Source organism: Pseudorasbora parva, chromosome 20 (genome assembly GCF_024679245.1).
Source record: "Pseudorasbora parva isolate DD20220531a chromosome 20, ASM2467924v1, whole genome shotgun sequence".
NCBI lineage: Eukaryota > Metazoa > Chordata > Actinopteri > Cypriniformes > Gobionidae > Pseudorasbora > Pseudorasbora parva.
The window spans coordinates 33,100,421-33,116,467 of NC_090191.1; the positions used below are offsets into that span (position 1 = coordinate 33,100,421).

General features: G+C 36.3%; 2 protein-coding genes across 3 annotated transcripts in view; one reads left to right on the plus strand and one right to left on the minus strand.

The window, feature by feature from the left end:
- Window positions 1-7,314, minus strand: part of tmem178bb (transmembrane protein 178Bb) — a 99,755-nt gene extending 92,441 nt beyond the window's left edge. The window contains exons 1-2 of one of the 2 annotated variants that reach the window (XM_067427142.1): window positions 6,977-7,314; window positions 5,068-5,499 (exon numbers count right to left, since the gene is read on the minus strand). In XM_067427142.1, the coding sequence (XP_067283243.1) occupies window positions 5,068-5,449 (382 nt within the window). In that variant the 5' untranslated portion in view covers window positions 5,450-5,499; window positions 6,977-7,314. Of the gene's footprint in view, window positions 1-5,067; window positions 5,715-6,976 lie in introns of both variants that reach the window. The other variant, XM_067427141.1, reaches the window with a different exon arrangement.
- Window positions 7,315-13,433: 6,119 nt separating this feature from the next.
- On the plus strand, window positions 13,434-14,419 carry mrps33 (mitochondrial ribosomal protein S33). The gene is made up of 3 exons (XM_067427165.1): window positions 13,434-13,621; window positions 13,811-14,031; window positions 14,122-14,419. Exons 2-3 carry the CDS (start codon window positions 13,817-13,819, stop codon window positions 14,225-14,227), a joined length of 321 nt encoding a protein of 106 aa, XP_067283266.1. The 5' UTR covers window positions 13,434-13,621; window positions 13,811-13,816; the 3' UTR covers window positions 14,228-14,419.
- Window positions 14,420-16,047: the final 1,628 nt, after the last annotated feature.

A 16,047-nucleotide genomic window follows, 5' to 3' on the forward strand; every position in this document is an offset into this window, starting at 1 on the left:
TCAAGCAGGGTGCTAATTTCAAGTCTGTCATATCTTAAATGCACAATTGTACATCTTATTCGAACTAAGCGAGAAATATTCTTCCCTCACTAATGAGGGTGCTTTACACACTTTGAGGCCAAATCATAATCTGCTGGTCGTGGGCTGAGTCCAGGCACTCTGTCAAGTCTCATTTCACTATAAGGGTATTCGTTGGAAATGAAAGCCGTAACAGAAAAATGAAAAGGGAGGTTATTGGCTACCTCATTTATTTCAGCGTAGTTCCTCCAAAGATCTTGCATGCCTCCTGGGCTTAAAATTACTGAATGCTTTTCCCTTTCTCTACACTTTATTGAAAGTCACACACCCAATTTATGTGATATAATATGCATTGGAATAAAATCATTGTAAGAGGAAATTCAAAGCAATAAAATCTCCATTGCACAGTCTATTCCTTGTTCCCAGGAGATGTACTCAGCGTCCCACACCAACACCTGTATATTTGATTAGTGGAGGCGCCCGAGTCCCGGTGGGGCTTACTGTTTGAACTGTGAAGGTGTGGCGTCTTCCTCCCATGGCATCCAATTTAAACACTGACAACAAGGAAGCCAGATCCTTTGAGAACTCAAGTGTAATCCAATCCTTGTCTTTGCTCTAGCCTAACCAAGAATGGATTTGGAGGGTTCTTCTTATAATAAGGTGAGGTTTAATGTCCAAATGCACGAAATAAAGTCTCAATTGAGATCTAACAGTCACACTGGCCCGGTCCGCAATACATTTTTGCTGCTAACTGCATATGTGTTGTGGTTTCTCCCAACTCTCCTCTCTCTCTTCCTCTCCCTACCACCCATATTAATGGTGGGAGGTTGGATCTAGCTCTCCTGTCGTTGTGATTGTGTTCTAGGTCTGAAATGTCTTCATCATCCCTGATGGGTGTCCCTCTGGGAAGCAAGGACAGATGGTGGACAATGAGATGGGTTGGCTGTATCTGCATGATCTCACTCTCCTCTCACACTCTCACTCAGACAGCCTTTCTCAATTTTCCACAAACTCCAGATGCCGCCATCATTTCTGGTCATCCTTTCCATTGCGCAGGTTTGTCTTTCTACAAACTACTAAAGTAAATCATTTCCTCTGCGCTGTAATATGTTGTTACAATGTGAAATCGTCTATAATACAGCTAAAAGTAACATACTAGCATGGTGCTAATAAATTCTTAAAGGTGAACTGTAAATTCTACACAAATCAACTGCAAACAACTGCTATTGTCAAAATAAAAAATGCTATAGTCATTTTCTTTAACCAAGAATTGTGACATTTTTGTAAATACGAAATATTCAAACCTTTTGGCTATAATTTAATTAAAAGTTTACTGAGTAAAAATCATTTGTCGCCAAAAAATTAAATTTAGTTGACAAGAAAGTACAAAATAAAACAAAATATTTTGTATATTAGTTTCACCATCAACATGTGAAAATGTGTGGGAAATGAATTTGTTTCATGTTATTGTTATATAAGAAGATTCACAATGTGACTTATATTTTATATTAATATAATTTTGTGTGTGTGTGTGTGTGTGTGTGTGTGTGTGTGTGTGTGTGTGTGTGTGTGTGTGTGTGTGTGTGTGTGTGTGTGTGTGTGTGTGTGTGTGTGTGTGTGTGTGTGTGTGTGTGTGTGTGTGTGTATAATTAACACATTTTTCTCAAATATGTACATGAATATGTGTGTATTTATATATACATAATAATTATATACAGTACACACACATATATTATATAAACAACTTTTATTTTGGATTGCACAGCACCAATTTTGTCTTGTCATATTTTCAGAAACATTAGGCTATAATTATGTTATTTTTGATGTTTGTTAATCAGCATTTTTTAACAAAATGAATCATCCTTCGAATGGCTTACTTTCAGCTATCTTTGCTAATCAAGCTGGAGCTGAAAAAAATAATTGAATTTAAATTCCCACAAAAAATACAATTGAAAGATTAAATGGTGCATTTTTCATTCCCAGTGAATGACTGTTCCCCTCTTTACACCTTTAGGTTCTGACCCCTTATCTGTGCACTACTGTTTTGCTCTCTCATACATCATTCTATTCCTCCTTCTCTCTCCCAAGAGAGGATCCTGGGTACAGACAGAGAATAAGCTTCCTCTGAGAGATGGGCAATGCCATTATGAGCACAGTCAGCACATTTCATAAAACGATGTGCTTGCAATCTAGATAATGATATGAATAATCATAAAAAAAGAAATATAATGGTACCATTCAGACATTTATTTATAAAGACGTGTGGCTATTGACTAATATTTGCCAAACAAAACATGCACAGATAAAGAAACAGCTGTTTATCTGTGCAATACATGTTTTCAACTGGATAAAAAAACAAACAAAAAAACAACATCAGCTAATGACAAATTGTTCTTCACTCCTCATTATATCTCAGACACACAGGCAAACTGCTACTTGCATCATCACCCATCGCCCAAGGTGAATGGCAGAGGTGGTGTAGAATAACACTGCAATATTCTATCAATGCAACCCCCACCCCAAATCAGCACGCAGTATGTGGCTGGCAAGTGCCCCAGAGAGTTAAATGAGCTTTTGCTGATGGTGCAATACACAATTGGCTGGTGCTGCACACAGCCATAACACACAGCACTACAGGGGCACCTCTTCACCACAAAATCCCTGTTACGTAATCGCATACACACACACATTAGGCACAGGTACCAGCGGTGCACAACCCAAATAAGCAGAATTTAGCTTTTTTTTATTTTAGAGGGCATTTTGTGCTGCTACTTTCCCAGAACATGCACACATTTGCAGACAAGAGGTTATTGAGTAACCGGAGAGTACGCGAGTCTCAGCAACTCTGGGCCTGTTGTATTGGTGTAACTTGACTGAAGCACATCCTACGGTGTTTGGGCTGACATAGTTTGAGGCTCAGGATATATTTATAGACGTGTGTGTGTGTGTGTGTGTGTGTGTGTGTGTGTGTGTGTGCGTGTGGCTATTAATATATTCATTATGCCTCTAACCATTGAGGAGTAAATTAACTTAGTTTGGTGGGAGATCATAAGTCCCGGAATGTGAGACTCGCCATAGGGCTTTGCACCTTCATGTGCAAAGGATTCATCAGTTACTACATGAGTGGTGAACTTTTTGTGCACCATCTCTGTTTGTTGCACATTATTTGTGTCTGTGAACGTGAATGGGACAGTATTTTCTATAGTGTGGGCCTCCAGTTTAGAAGGCTGACATCAGTTTGTGTAAATGGATGGAAACGTTTTAGTGTTTTAGTAAATCTTACATTGCAAAGAGATATGCACTAGATATGCTGTCCCTGAAAGAAGTAAAAGTGCTTGCAGGGTAGCAAAGAGTAGTACTAAAGTGTCATATTTTTATTTAATATTTACAAGAATTCCAAAAACCACACACATTTCAAAATGCAAAAATTATAATGACACCATCACAGCTATTCCGTGTTGGTGGTAATAGTTACCGGTACTGTAATTTAATTACTTTTTGCCTTGAAAAAGTAAAGTATGGGATTTTTCTTATTTTTCTGTAATGTAATTACCAATTATATATAACACAATAGGGGAATTAAGATCAAAATGAGGGTTAATTTTAAAAAAAAATATGTATCCTTCTCACATTTGTAATAATTCGGTCAGTTAAGAATAATTTATGTCCTTTTATATTATTTATTTGAATGAATTAAAAGAGCCATTTCATGTCTATCCTTGAATCACTTACTAGTCGAGGTTGACATAGGATTTAGAAAGTAATAAGTAATTAAATGCTTTTTGGAGAGAGTAATGTGTACAATAATCTAATTACATTTTTGAAGATGTAATTAGTAACTAGTAATAAATTGTTTTTTCAGAGTAACTGTAGCTACTGTAGCTATTGCATTTTGAATACTGAATATTCAGATGTGACACTGGACCACAAAACCAGTCATAAGGGTCAATTTTTTTAAATTGAGATTTTTACATCATATGAAAGCTGAATAAATCCTTAAATTGATGTATGGTTTGTTAGAATATGACACTATTTGGCCGAGATCCAACTATCTGGAATCTTAGAGTGCGAAAAATGTTAAATATTGAGAAAATCACCAGTTCAAATGAAGTCCTTAGCAATGCATATTACTTCTAATAATATTTTTTTAATATATATTTACGGTAGGAAATGTAAAAAATATTTCCATGGAACATGATCTTTGCTTATTATCCAAATGATTTTTGGCATAAAAGAAAAATCAATAATTCTCGACCATGAAATGTAAATGTATTGTTGGCTATTGCCACAACTATTACTCGTGCGACTTATGACTGGTTTTGGGGTCCAGGGTCACAAATATATTTGATCAACTCGGTGTATGTCAATTGCAAATTATAAAACTTAAGTCTTGAATTTGTTTAAAATGAGAGATTAGCAGATAATGTTTTTTATGGCCAATAGAAATAAATATATTTTTGTAAAGAAATGATCCAGTGAACAATAACAATACACAAAACCAATTTGTATTTCTTTAAACAAAAAAACAAAACATTAGTAGTACATAATGACTATATTAACCAATAGGATCATAATAATAACATAGGTTCTTTAGGTCGACCAATAATTAATTGATTATTCAATTTTCTCAGGCATTCAAGTTGTTGTCAATAATAATAATAATAATTTAAAATGTGTATAATATTATTTTTGTTGTTGTTGTTGTTGGATTAAAGTGTGAATGGCTGTATGTAAAATGTTGATGATACATTATCGGTTGACCCCCATAGCTGAATTATGAAAATTGTGAATAAATGCTAAAAATATCGGCGCAATATCCTATTGGTTTATCTTAAAAATATATAGCCTAAGTTTAGAAATAAGGAACTAGGTAGTCTAAATATTCTTGAATTCATTTCTTAGGTTTTGTGTTATGGTTCCAGAATAAACCTTAACCAGAATTTAGAGGAATATCGGTACACTACTGCCTTTCAAACACTCTAATAAGAACATAAAATTGATATCACGTTTGCATTGCACATTGATAGACACAAGACATCACCGTCCTACCTTTTCGAATGAGGTCCTCGATATCTTGATCAAATCCAAGCCGATGGCATTTGCTCCACAGCCCCATGTTGGTGGAGTTATACTGCCTGCTGCACTCATCGGCGGCGCTCATGGCGAACAGCTGCCGTCTGTTCCGCGCCAGCAGCAGCTTTTCCTCCCAGCGGTCCAGGCGCGAGCGGCTCGCCCGCAGAGGGAGGCTGTTGTTGGGGATGTAAATAAAGCCAGGGTCCTTCCGGCGGCTGGAGAAACTTCGGCACCTCTCTCGGTACCTTCGGGCGTCCGTCTCGTACCAGTGGTCGGAGCAGATAGCGACGGCCAGCATCCCGAGCGCGCAGAGGGACAGAGACAGACCGGCGTAGAGCAGCAACTTCCCAGCAGCCATGCTCGCGTTCGCTCAGAGCCGCGTCAGCACCACAACAGCTTGGAGAGCTCCTTGACGTGCACCCGCATCCCGCCGGGCACGCGGACAGAGAGAGAACTGATATCAGTCGGTGCAGTGGAATTTGTTTGTATTGAAGACCTCGAGCTGAAGCCCGACAGAAAATATAAGCCTTAATTAACGTTCATCCGTAGCCCTTCCCATCCAATACCAGTGAATGAAACCAGACGAGACGATAAGTCCAGTCCTCGTTCACGCGAACCAAAGCCTTAAAAAAAAAAAAGCCAGGGGAAGATTTTTAACCATTTCAAGTAAGCCTATGCGTTTCAGTTGTGTTTGCAAACGTTTTAGTTACCACAAAAGTTACATTATTAGTTTGTCAGAGCGCGGGATTTTTTTTTTTAAATCTGTGTAACCATAGCAACAACATTCGGTATTCGCTTTCTGTTGCAAATGCAATCATCTAAAAGTGATACATTTAAACAGTTTAGTAGGCTATTTGTCGCCATTATAAATTTCCTTTAATAGGCTAGCCAAACAGAAAACGTAGGGAATTGTTTTCCTAAGTCTTTTTCATAGCTGTGCTAACGTTATAGTGGTCAAATGACAATATGCTTCGCAACTTGCTGTAATGTTACCTATAAAATGCCTTTAAGAAGTCGACCAATGAATGACGACCAAGTGCTTTTGATTCATTTAAAAAGAACCGACTCGGTTCTCGTTTCGTTCGGGAAGCGGACAAGAATATCACGCTGAATGTTTTCAATTCAGTTCTACTCAAAAAGAATCATTAGTTCGAGAGTTGGACTGTAGCCTACGTTTTTGGTAGGCTACTGTTTCACTAAAAAGAACCGGCTTCTATGATTCTCTGACTGCACTGGTCGCGCGCAGATTCGGTAAATTCAGCGAATATCAGCCTATTATGCGGGAACTGATAGTTATGTTGGCATAGGTGGAAGAATAGCCTAATTAACGACGTTACTTTATATCTAATGACATTAATTTCTGAAAGACCGTTAAAAGAACATAAATGGATGAAAAGAGGCTACATGAAACCGGTCTGAATAAGAACAGGTTTCGATTCCCCCAACCCTTCCCCATCACATTTAGGCGCTAACAGTCTAGATATAGCTAGCATATATATAGCATATATATATATATATATATATATATATATATATATATATATATATATATATATATATATATATATATATATATATATATATATATATTGCTTTCCGGTTAATGTTACATAGGAATAGCTATCGCAGTCAGATTTATTTTCTCATATTCTCTCTGGAATATGTATGATCATAGGCATTAAACAAAAAAATTATCACATTGCTGGCTGTTAAAGAGAAAAAAAAGCATTAAGATGACTCGACATTAATTCAATTAGCCTAACTGCGTTATTTAAATACTAGGCTATAATTCCTGTAAAGGAATGTGTAGGAATAATAGGCTACTGCTCTTATCATCCATTGCGGGCCCCTTTGACTAGTAAAGTAGCTAAATTGATGTACTCACCCCAATTAAAACTGACAAAACGTGTTCACTCCAGTCCAATAATGCATCTCCAGCCCATTTTGCGTTTGCAGGGTGACTGATACGCTATACAGGATATGCACTGCCAAATAATCCCATTCAACAGCGCCACGCGTTTAAAAATGCTGCTCGCAGTAAATATCAAACCGTTCAACGACGCCGTACCTCAAAAGCTTCGTTTAAATGAGTCTATCGATATTACAACATTTGGCAGATGGTGCATCTCCCTCCTCGGACAATATGGTCCCAACATCCTCCGTGCATGTTGCCTCTGTCTGGGAAAAACAGCGGTGATGTCATGCTGTCAATATGAGATGTTCATTGTTTATTAAAGCGGCTTCTTAAAGGAGTCGCACTACTGCTCTCGGTTCCGTGTCGAACTGTAACTGGAGTTGCCTGGCTGGCGTTCTCTGTTAGATTTACACATACTGAAGTAAACTAGTGTCTTTCATGAATAAATAATCAAAGGTTGCAGAATCTTTCATTTTGTCATTCTGCATCATCAGAGCTATAAAACGATACACCAGACCAAAAGCCTTCCATAAAGGTCTGTTACTTGAAACCACTATGCACTGCCCAGAACCAACAGCAGTCAGGTATACTGCTGAATAATGAATGAGTGGTGGCATCTGTGTGAGAGCAGTCGGTTTGGCCCTTGTGCATGTTTTCTGTTTTATTGGGTTGCCCTCACAACTTTCAGATATATGGGTATTTTGCGTAATTTACATATTTGTGGGGGGGGGGGAGGGGGTGATGATGCAATATGTTCAATTTGTTCTCCCTTACATTAATTAATATAAGCTAACAATGACAAAAGTTCTAAAGCATTTCTTGATTTTAGTTAAGGTAATATTAATCTCAACATTTACACTTTAAAAAACGTTTTATATTTTGTCAAATCAACTTCAATAATTAATCTGGGTTAGGTAACAATATTTTTTGAGTTTCTAGTTATTAAACCAAACATTTTATTAACTCTAAATTAATACAATGAACTTAACAATAAAGCAACTATGTAGCTTACTTTTAAACATGTAAACATGTTAAACCAACAATGTATATTTTTACGGTGTTGGCTAATAAATTATTAAAATTAATGGTTGTATCATTAGCCTACACCGTAAAAATATACATTGTTGGTTTAACATAAATCTGTTATGGGCATGAACTTACAATGAACAATTTGATAAGAATTTGTATTAACTGCATGTTAACAAACCCCAATAAATACTGTACAAATTTATTTGTCATTGTTTGTCAGGGTTTAGCGCAGGCAGAAAGATGAAGGAGGATAGGAGGAGGGCAGATTCAATTCACAAATGGAGTTTAATGTAGAAGGATCTCTCAGGTGAGCAGAGCAGCCAGACGTTAAACATAACAGACATACAATAACGGACAACGAGTGACTGAAAAAGTCAGAACATAAATACACAAACGAGGGTGATGACGCACAGCTGGAACAGAATAAACTAATGATGACGGTGACTGTGACGACAGATGACTGGTGGGCAAACTAGAACCAAGGAACATGTGACATGAAAACAGGAAGACAACATAAACAGACAAGCATGTGACATTGTTAATATTGATTCATGCATTAAAGGGTTACTTCACCACTTTTTCATATTAAACTATGTTATTCCCTTAACTAAAACGAGTTGATACATACCTCTCTCGTCTCAGTGCGTGCACTTAATCTCTCTGACGCGCGGTGATGATCTGATAGCATTTAGCTTAGCCCACTAAGCCCAGTTCATTCACTATGGTACCAAACAGAGATCAAGTTAGAAGTACCAAACTCCTCCATCTTTTCCCTATTTAAATACAGTTACACGAATAACTATTCGTGTAACTGAACGATCAAGTATGGTGACAAAATAAAACGTGGTACTTCTCTAATCGGATTAAAAAGGAGAACTATAATGTATGGCGGAATAGCACTTCTGAGAGTACTTCGGCTCGGCGCAGTAAAAAGTCCCGGCCGAAACATCTTTCCTCACACCTCCCCCTCACTCTCTCATTTCTGTCAATAGGGAGATGTGAGGGAAGATGTTTCGGCCGGGACTTTCAGCTGAAGTACTCTCAGAAGTGCTATTCCGCCATACATTATAGTTCTCCTTTTTAATCCGATTAGAAACGCGCCACGTTTTATTTTGTCACCATACTTGATCGTTCAACTACTTGTGTAACTGTATTTAAATAGGGGAAACGTGGAGGTGTTTGGCACTTCTAACTTGATCTCTGTTTGGTTCCATAGTGAATGAACTGGGCTTAGGGAGCTAAGCTAAATGGTATCAGATCGTCACTGCCCGTCAGAGAGATTAAGTGCACGCACTGAGACGAGAGAGGTATGTATCAACTCGTGTAAGTTAAGGGAATAACATAGTTTAATATGAAAAGGCAGTGAAGTATCCCTTTAAAGGTGCACTGTGTACATTTTAGTGCCATCTAGTTGTGAGGTTGTGAATTGCAACTGCCCACCGCTCATCCTTCCCTTTTGAAGCACATAGAGAAGCTACAGGACAAAAATGTTGTCGTTGGAGACAATATAGAGTAACTAATCCAGTTTGTCCATTTTTATTGCGTATTTTCTGTTAATGGATCCTCATAAATACTACAAACTGGAACTTCAACTAAAGGTAGGGTAGGCAATTTTTGAAGCAGCAATGACAAGCTAGCTTTGAAAGTATGAGATCCCACCCTCCCTTTAGAGCTTCTCCAAAGCCACGCCTACTTCAAAACACATGAACTCACACAGTAGTTTGCAAAGCGTTGAGAGACGAGAGACGGCATTGGTGTCTTAAAGCACATACATTTACAATTATAATGAACATAAACAACTTAGAGCTCTGACCTGTACCACCTGACATCTTTTTTAACATTAAGGGTGGGTTGCACCAGCAAGGATTATTCTTAAATCTAGATTAAATCAAGGTTTATCTTATAATTCTGTCGCACCAAACTTTAAACCTGGTTTAAAAATAAGCAGGTTTACATTTAAGATCGATTAACTTCAATCATAGTGCTCTATAACCTTAAACTTAGATTTAAATCTCAATTATGGATTAATTTTAAATATACATGTGAGGAGGTTTAAATAAAATAAAGTGCCCCTACAATTAAAATATACAGATGACTGAAAAGAGATAGATAGATAAAATTAGAAATAAGCGAATTGAGCCGTCAGAATGGGAGGGTTGTGGCGGCCCGTGAGTATACGCCTGCTATCGAGTCCGGGATGTAGATCCGTCATACATTCGCACCTCGGTGTCGGACAAAAAAAAATAAGATAGTATTTTTCGCATTTAACGGTCGGCAGCTGTGATGATGAGGTGAGCGCCAGCGATTGCGGCCGCGCCTCACGTTTCTCAAGCCTGCTCTACTTACTCAAACTAAACGGAATGGGTGGCGCTGTCAAGAGCGAAGATAGTCACTCCGCCAATCATGACAATTGTTTGTCATAAGTTATGATGCCACAATATACTCCATAAATTGATAGCCTACTATAATATTTCCAGGCTTATGAAATCCACACGCGCTGCTGCAATGTTTTCCTTGCCTGCTTGATCAGTAACAGTCTCTCTATATATCGCTTTCTAAAGACAGCTGACAAGTTTATTTCCTTTATCGACAAGAGCTACTTGTCAGAGAGAGTTTCTGGTGGTCAATAAAGAAGGAAATTGAGTATTAGTGTTGCTGCTGTCAATGGCAAATCCATCATGGCAGTAATCGTAAATGGAGGTTTTAATCCAGGTTAAATACTAATCCCATATTTGTTAATCTGGGTTTAAAATGAAGTGGTGCGACATAACTTGATTTAAAATAAAGCCTAGATCAACAAATCCTAGATTAACTTTAAACTGAGTTTAAAATGTAGGCTAATCCTTGTTGGTGCAACTCACCCTAATTGTTGTTATTGAAGCGCATAGATTTGAGTCACGAACCACTCAGAGTATAACGTTTAACAGGTTTGTATCTCTTCCAAATTATATGTAATACATTTAGACCACTTAATTTAGGGTGCTTTCACATCTCTAGTTCGGTTCATTTGGTCCGAACCAAGGGCAAACAATTATACATTGTTGCATTTTTCAGATTTTTTGGTTCCTTTTCACACCACACTGATTGCTTTGGTCCGAACCAGTTGAAACGAACCAAAACGCAGGCATGTGACAACATCCACATCACTCATTGGCCATGGCGTATTTCCTAAACTGCTTTTCGATTGGTCAGAATTTACATGTGGGAAAATTCCAACAGGAGAGGCAAAGCCAGCAAACTATAATAACACTATGGAGAGACGACTGCGCGGGCCAGTTTTGTCCCTGGCCATAATCTACTACACTGTGTGTATTTACCACAGTATGCAAACAAAACATTTCTATAATGAAACGCGGATGCGACATGAAAACACCGCTCTAATGCACTGCAGACGGCGAGAGCACACCGCTCGTCACTTCAAGAGGAGGCGTGCATTAATTATTAACTCTTGACATGCTTCCATCTTCCGAAAATATTGCCAACGATCTATCAGGTAATAATATCATGCACACAATGTCAGCGCAGCTAACTACGGCAGCTGGTTCAGTCCAAAAATGATCAGTACTTTTGCAGTTGGTTCTGTTCGAGGTCGGATCACGTTCTCACCACAAACAAACCGCTCCAGAGTTCGTTTGAAATCGTACCGAGACCACCTCTTCAAGGAGGTCTCGGTACGCTTGTTTGGTCCGCTTTTGGTGCGCACCCGAGTGCGATTGCTGCTTTCAGACCTGACCAAATGAACCGCACCAAAGAGGGAAACGAACTCTAGTATGATTCAACCGAACTAAATGAGGCAGGTGTGAAAGCACCCTTAGTGATTGCTATTAGGATGCGAAGAGACTTTCAACCAGCATAATGTTTCTGGAACAAATCGCCCACCCTGCCTTTAACTAATGGGACCTTATTTGTAAAGTGTTACCTGCTTTCTCACTAAAACAGAACGCAATAAAGTGAACGATAGAGATTATTTGCTTTACAAAATATATGTGAACCATAAAATTTGAGATGGTCTACATTTAAAAGTTAGAATTTCAGTGAAAATAATGTCAGGTATTTATCCTTCTAATAGGCTATATAGAAGTGAACAGAACTGAGGAAAAGTATTCAAGTGTATCTTTATGCCACATTCTAGATGATAGCTACTATTGACAGATGTTGAATGTAACATAATTGGCAAAATGGGTCTGAAACTGTTGGATTGATTATTGCATATTCCAAGATGTCTTTTCTTTATTAAATTCTGTCGGACTGCAATTGTCTCTGGAACAGTATGAATGACAGCTTGACGGCTAAATTTTAATTACATTTTAAGGGAGGCAAAGTTTGTTCGGAACTTATTTGCTAACAGTGAAAACTGAACAATGTAATCTAAAAAATGCAGCCGATACACAAGGCAATTTGTCTTGTGCTATTTGAGGATGTGTTATCTTGTTCCTTTTGTTTGGTCCCCAGAATTTTGTTAATAGATACATCCTCTGGAAGGAAAAGAAAAACGTGATTGTCATGCTAATCCAGAGAGCTGTCCATCAATTAATTAATTTATGCATGTCGGATTCAGTGCTTTCTAGCTTTCTTTTTTTAAAACCTATTTAATCCATGACTATATCGCCATCTAGTGAACAAAGATATCAAATAGTGTACGCCACACACCCACACCCCAAAGCTGGTTTTATAATAATAATTTTAAATAATTTTAGATACATTTAAATAAAATAATAATTATATTTATTGAATTGTCCAATAACCCCGTGCTTAATTCTCCACATAATGATAATGGTTTTAGGTAGCCTAGATTAACTTGTTTAATACGTTTATCCTTCATGTTAAATTTAAATAAATTTAAAGAAAATATATTTTAAAATATTAAATGATTACATAACATAATCATAAACATATGGTCATTATATAAAGCAGTTATCAAGACAGAAATGTAAAAAAATAAATAAATCGCATATGGATTGATTACGCAGGCGGACGACTTCCCGTGACGTAAAAGACCCTTTTCTAAGTAAAGAGGTTACATTAAAAAAAAAAATAATAATAATAATAATATTTAAAAAACGCAAAAAGGGTATTTCAACTCTATTATATGTAATATTTAGCTCTGTTAAAATTAAGCCACGAATCATTGACCAACTACACGAAGTCTCATTTATTTTGTAAATGAAGTAGCGTCAGTGGCCAGGTCCTTTAAGCCGTAGTTTTAACAAATAATAAGAATAAAAAAGTCTGTAGCACCAATAAGTCGTATTATTACAGAAAGGTCTTCTCATTGGGTTTTATAATATTTTACCCGGGGAAATTAGAAGTGAATACAATTAATGTTGCTTAATATTTTAAATAGCACGTCTGTTTTAAGGACCTGCGAGACGGTAGGAGGAAGCGCTTGGCCTGCTCTGCGCATGCGCATATCTCATGTTCCACAATGTGTGTTTGAGTGTATGAAGGTTGAACTGTCAACCATAAACGAGTATTTAAACGTATTACTGAATAGTCTGTATTGTTCAGTACCTAATGTTCACATGCCTAAATATTAAAGTCTATATATTTGGACCTCGCCTGCTTCGGTCGGGATTGTAATAAAGGGTAAGCAGACAACATTTGGATCAATTATCTGCCAGGTATCTTTATAAAACTAAGTTACATACTCTGATAAAAAACATAAATGTGTTTAAATATAGGGAATAAAAGCTGTCTGTCTACATATATATTGTCCATTAATGCATGCTCGAGTTATTTAACTAATTCGTGAATCTGTGTACGTTATTCTGTTAGGTAAAGATGGCTGGTCTTTCTAGCTATGCCCTGCGCATGGCCCGTCTGAGCGCCCGAATATTTGGAGATGTGTCCCGTCAAACAGACTCCAAGTCTATGAGAGTAGTAGAGTTGTTTAAAGAACCCCCTCCGGCCCAGAGAAAAGAAGTGTATGACTGGTACCCCCCACACAAGATTTACTATTCAATGACCCAGAAGCTCAGATATTTGGGTCTTTTCAGGTAGGCTCATCTGGCACAAGATTATAGTGAACATTTTACCTTTACATTCTTCTGTTTTTGTAGATGACTTTTTTTCTGGTATTCTGTTAGGGATGAGCACCAGGATTTCAAGGAGGAAATGAGACGCTTGAGGAAACTACGGGGGAAAGGAAAACCTAAGAAGGGAGAAGGGAAGAGGGCTACAAAGAAGAAGTAAACCAACATATTTAAGCTATTTATGAACGGACACTGGAATCTGATGAAGAAACTGTGCTGAATACATGTATGGACAACAGGACATTGTTTATGACAGTGGCAATATCATATTAGCAAAGATGATTGTGAAACAAACAAAAAAACTAAACAGAAATATTATATCTGTGATGGAAATAAAAGATTTTTTTTGTAAGTTTTACATCTTCATTTAGCCTTATGGAGTGTTGCCAGTTTTCCATCTTGGAACATCATCTAATTATTTTTATTAAACGAATTTTTTTTAAGACTAAACTAAAAGAATAGAATTATAAAAGTTGGAAAGGGATAGTAAACCATTATTTTCAAGGATTGAGAGAGGTGTGTTTTTTTCACACAGATGCACATTAAAATGCCATTATGTAGCATCATAAAAAGGCTTTTCATGTGTTCAGATTATGGACTGTTATAAAAAAAGAAAAGAAAAGCCAATTCCTGGACTTAGATACATAAATTAATTCCTATGCAATTGTTAGATTTGTACCTTCAAAACAATATTATATATTTTTTATTTAATTGATTTAATTATATTTAGCAGGAATATGGTAAATATGGAATATGAAATCCAATATGATAAAAATAGAATTGCTTCTTTTAAAAAAATAGTTCACAAATAATCACAGGCACAAGATAGTCATTAGTTCCTTAATCACTCAAATATTCTTGTGCAACAGATAGAGTTCCTATTTTTTGTCTATTATGTAAAAAGTATGAATAAGTTTAATTTATATAGAAGCTTTCTGAAGCTCAAGGACACTTTACATTAGTACTATATACACAATGGATGGTTGTAGGTATACATAAAAACATGATGATACACTGCATTAAAAACAATATACAAATACTACAATATTTGAGAACAACTACTTGCATCACAAATAACTGACAAAACAGTTCTTCAAGTATTATTTCTGTAATACTTTAATTGTAATAAAAATGTATCTTTGTCATTTTTTTATGCAATATTGAAACTGGATATGCTTCCTATTCTGTACAGTTTCATTTATACCTCCAAAGTACATTTTTGCAGGTCATCATGACTTGCATCCTTTTGTCCATTTTACTGATCAATTACTCTCCTGGCTTTTCAGCCAATAAAATTCATATATATATATATATATATATATATATATATATATATATATATATATATATATATATATATATATATATATATATATATATATATTGACAAAGTACCTATTCTTAACCTTGAAAAGCATGACACATAAAATTAAAGTCAGAAAATTATATTTTTTTTAAATGGGCTGGTTTATTTTATATTTTGTCTAAAGGGTAAAAAAATATATGCATACGTGCTGTTTTCTATATTTAACGCATCATGCATTTATAAACCAGGATATTATGTAGCTTACACTTAAGAAGAAAAACCTTTTTAGTCTGAGGCCTAAACTGGATAAAAACACGCAATTTGCTGTAATTGTTATTCATATGGCCATTCTTTATACAATTTTGACAGCTAGTAAGATAAATCAATTAAATATTTATAGCAGACTACTTACAATATGCATCTATATATCAGTTGTCACTCTCTATCTCCCAGTAATGTCTTAATAAAGACATGTTTTATGATCAAAGCATTGCAGTTTTAAATGTGGCAGGCAAAACATAATGATGATTGAGAGAGACAAATACAATTATATTTTCTTTTAAAAAGATAAATGGACCATAAAGTAACCCAAAGTTAAAATGATTGCTAAAGTCCTTGTGTCTACTTTATAATAAAATGAACAAAAATAATATTAAAAGACTTAAATGAAAAAG

Excerpts from the sequence above, each read along its gene's own strand:
- mrps33 (XM_067427165.1), top strand. The coding sequence starts at position 13,817 with ATGGCTGGTCTTTCTAGCTATGCCCTGCGCATGGCCCGTCTGAGCGCC. Across the intron at positions 14,032-14,121 it reads AGATATTTGGGTCTTTTCAG|GGATGAGCACCAGGATTTCA; the intron begins GTAGGCTCATCT and ends GTATTCTGTTAG.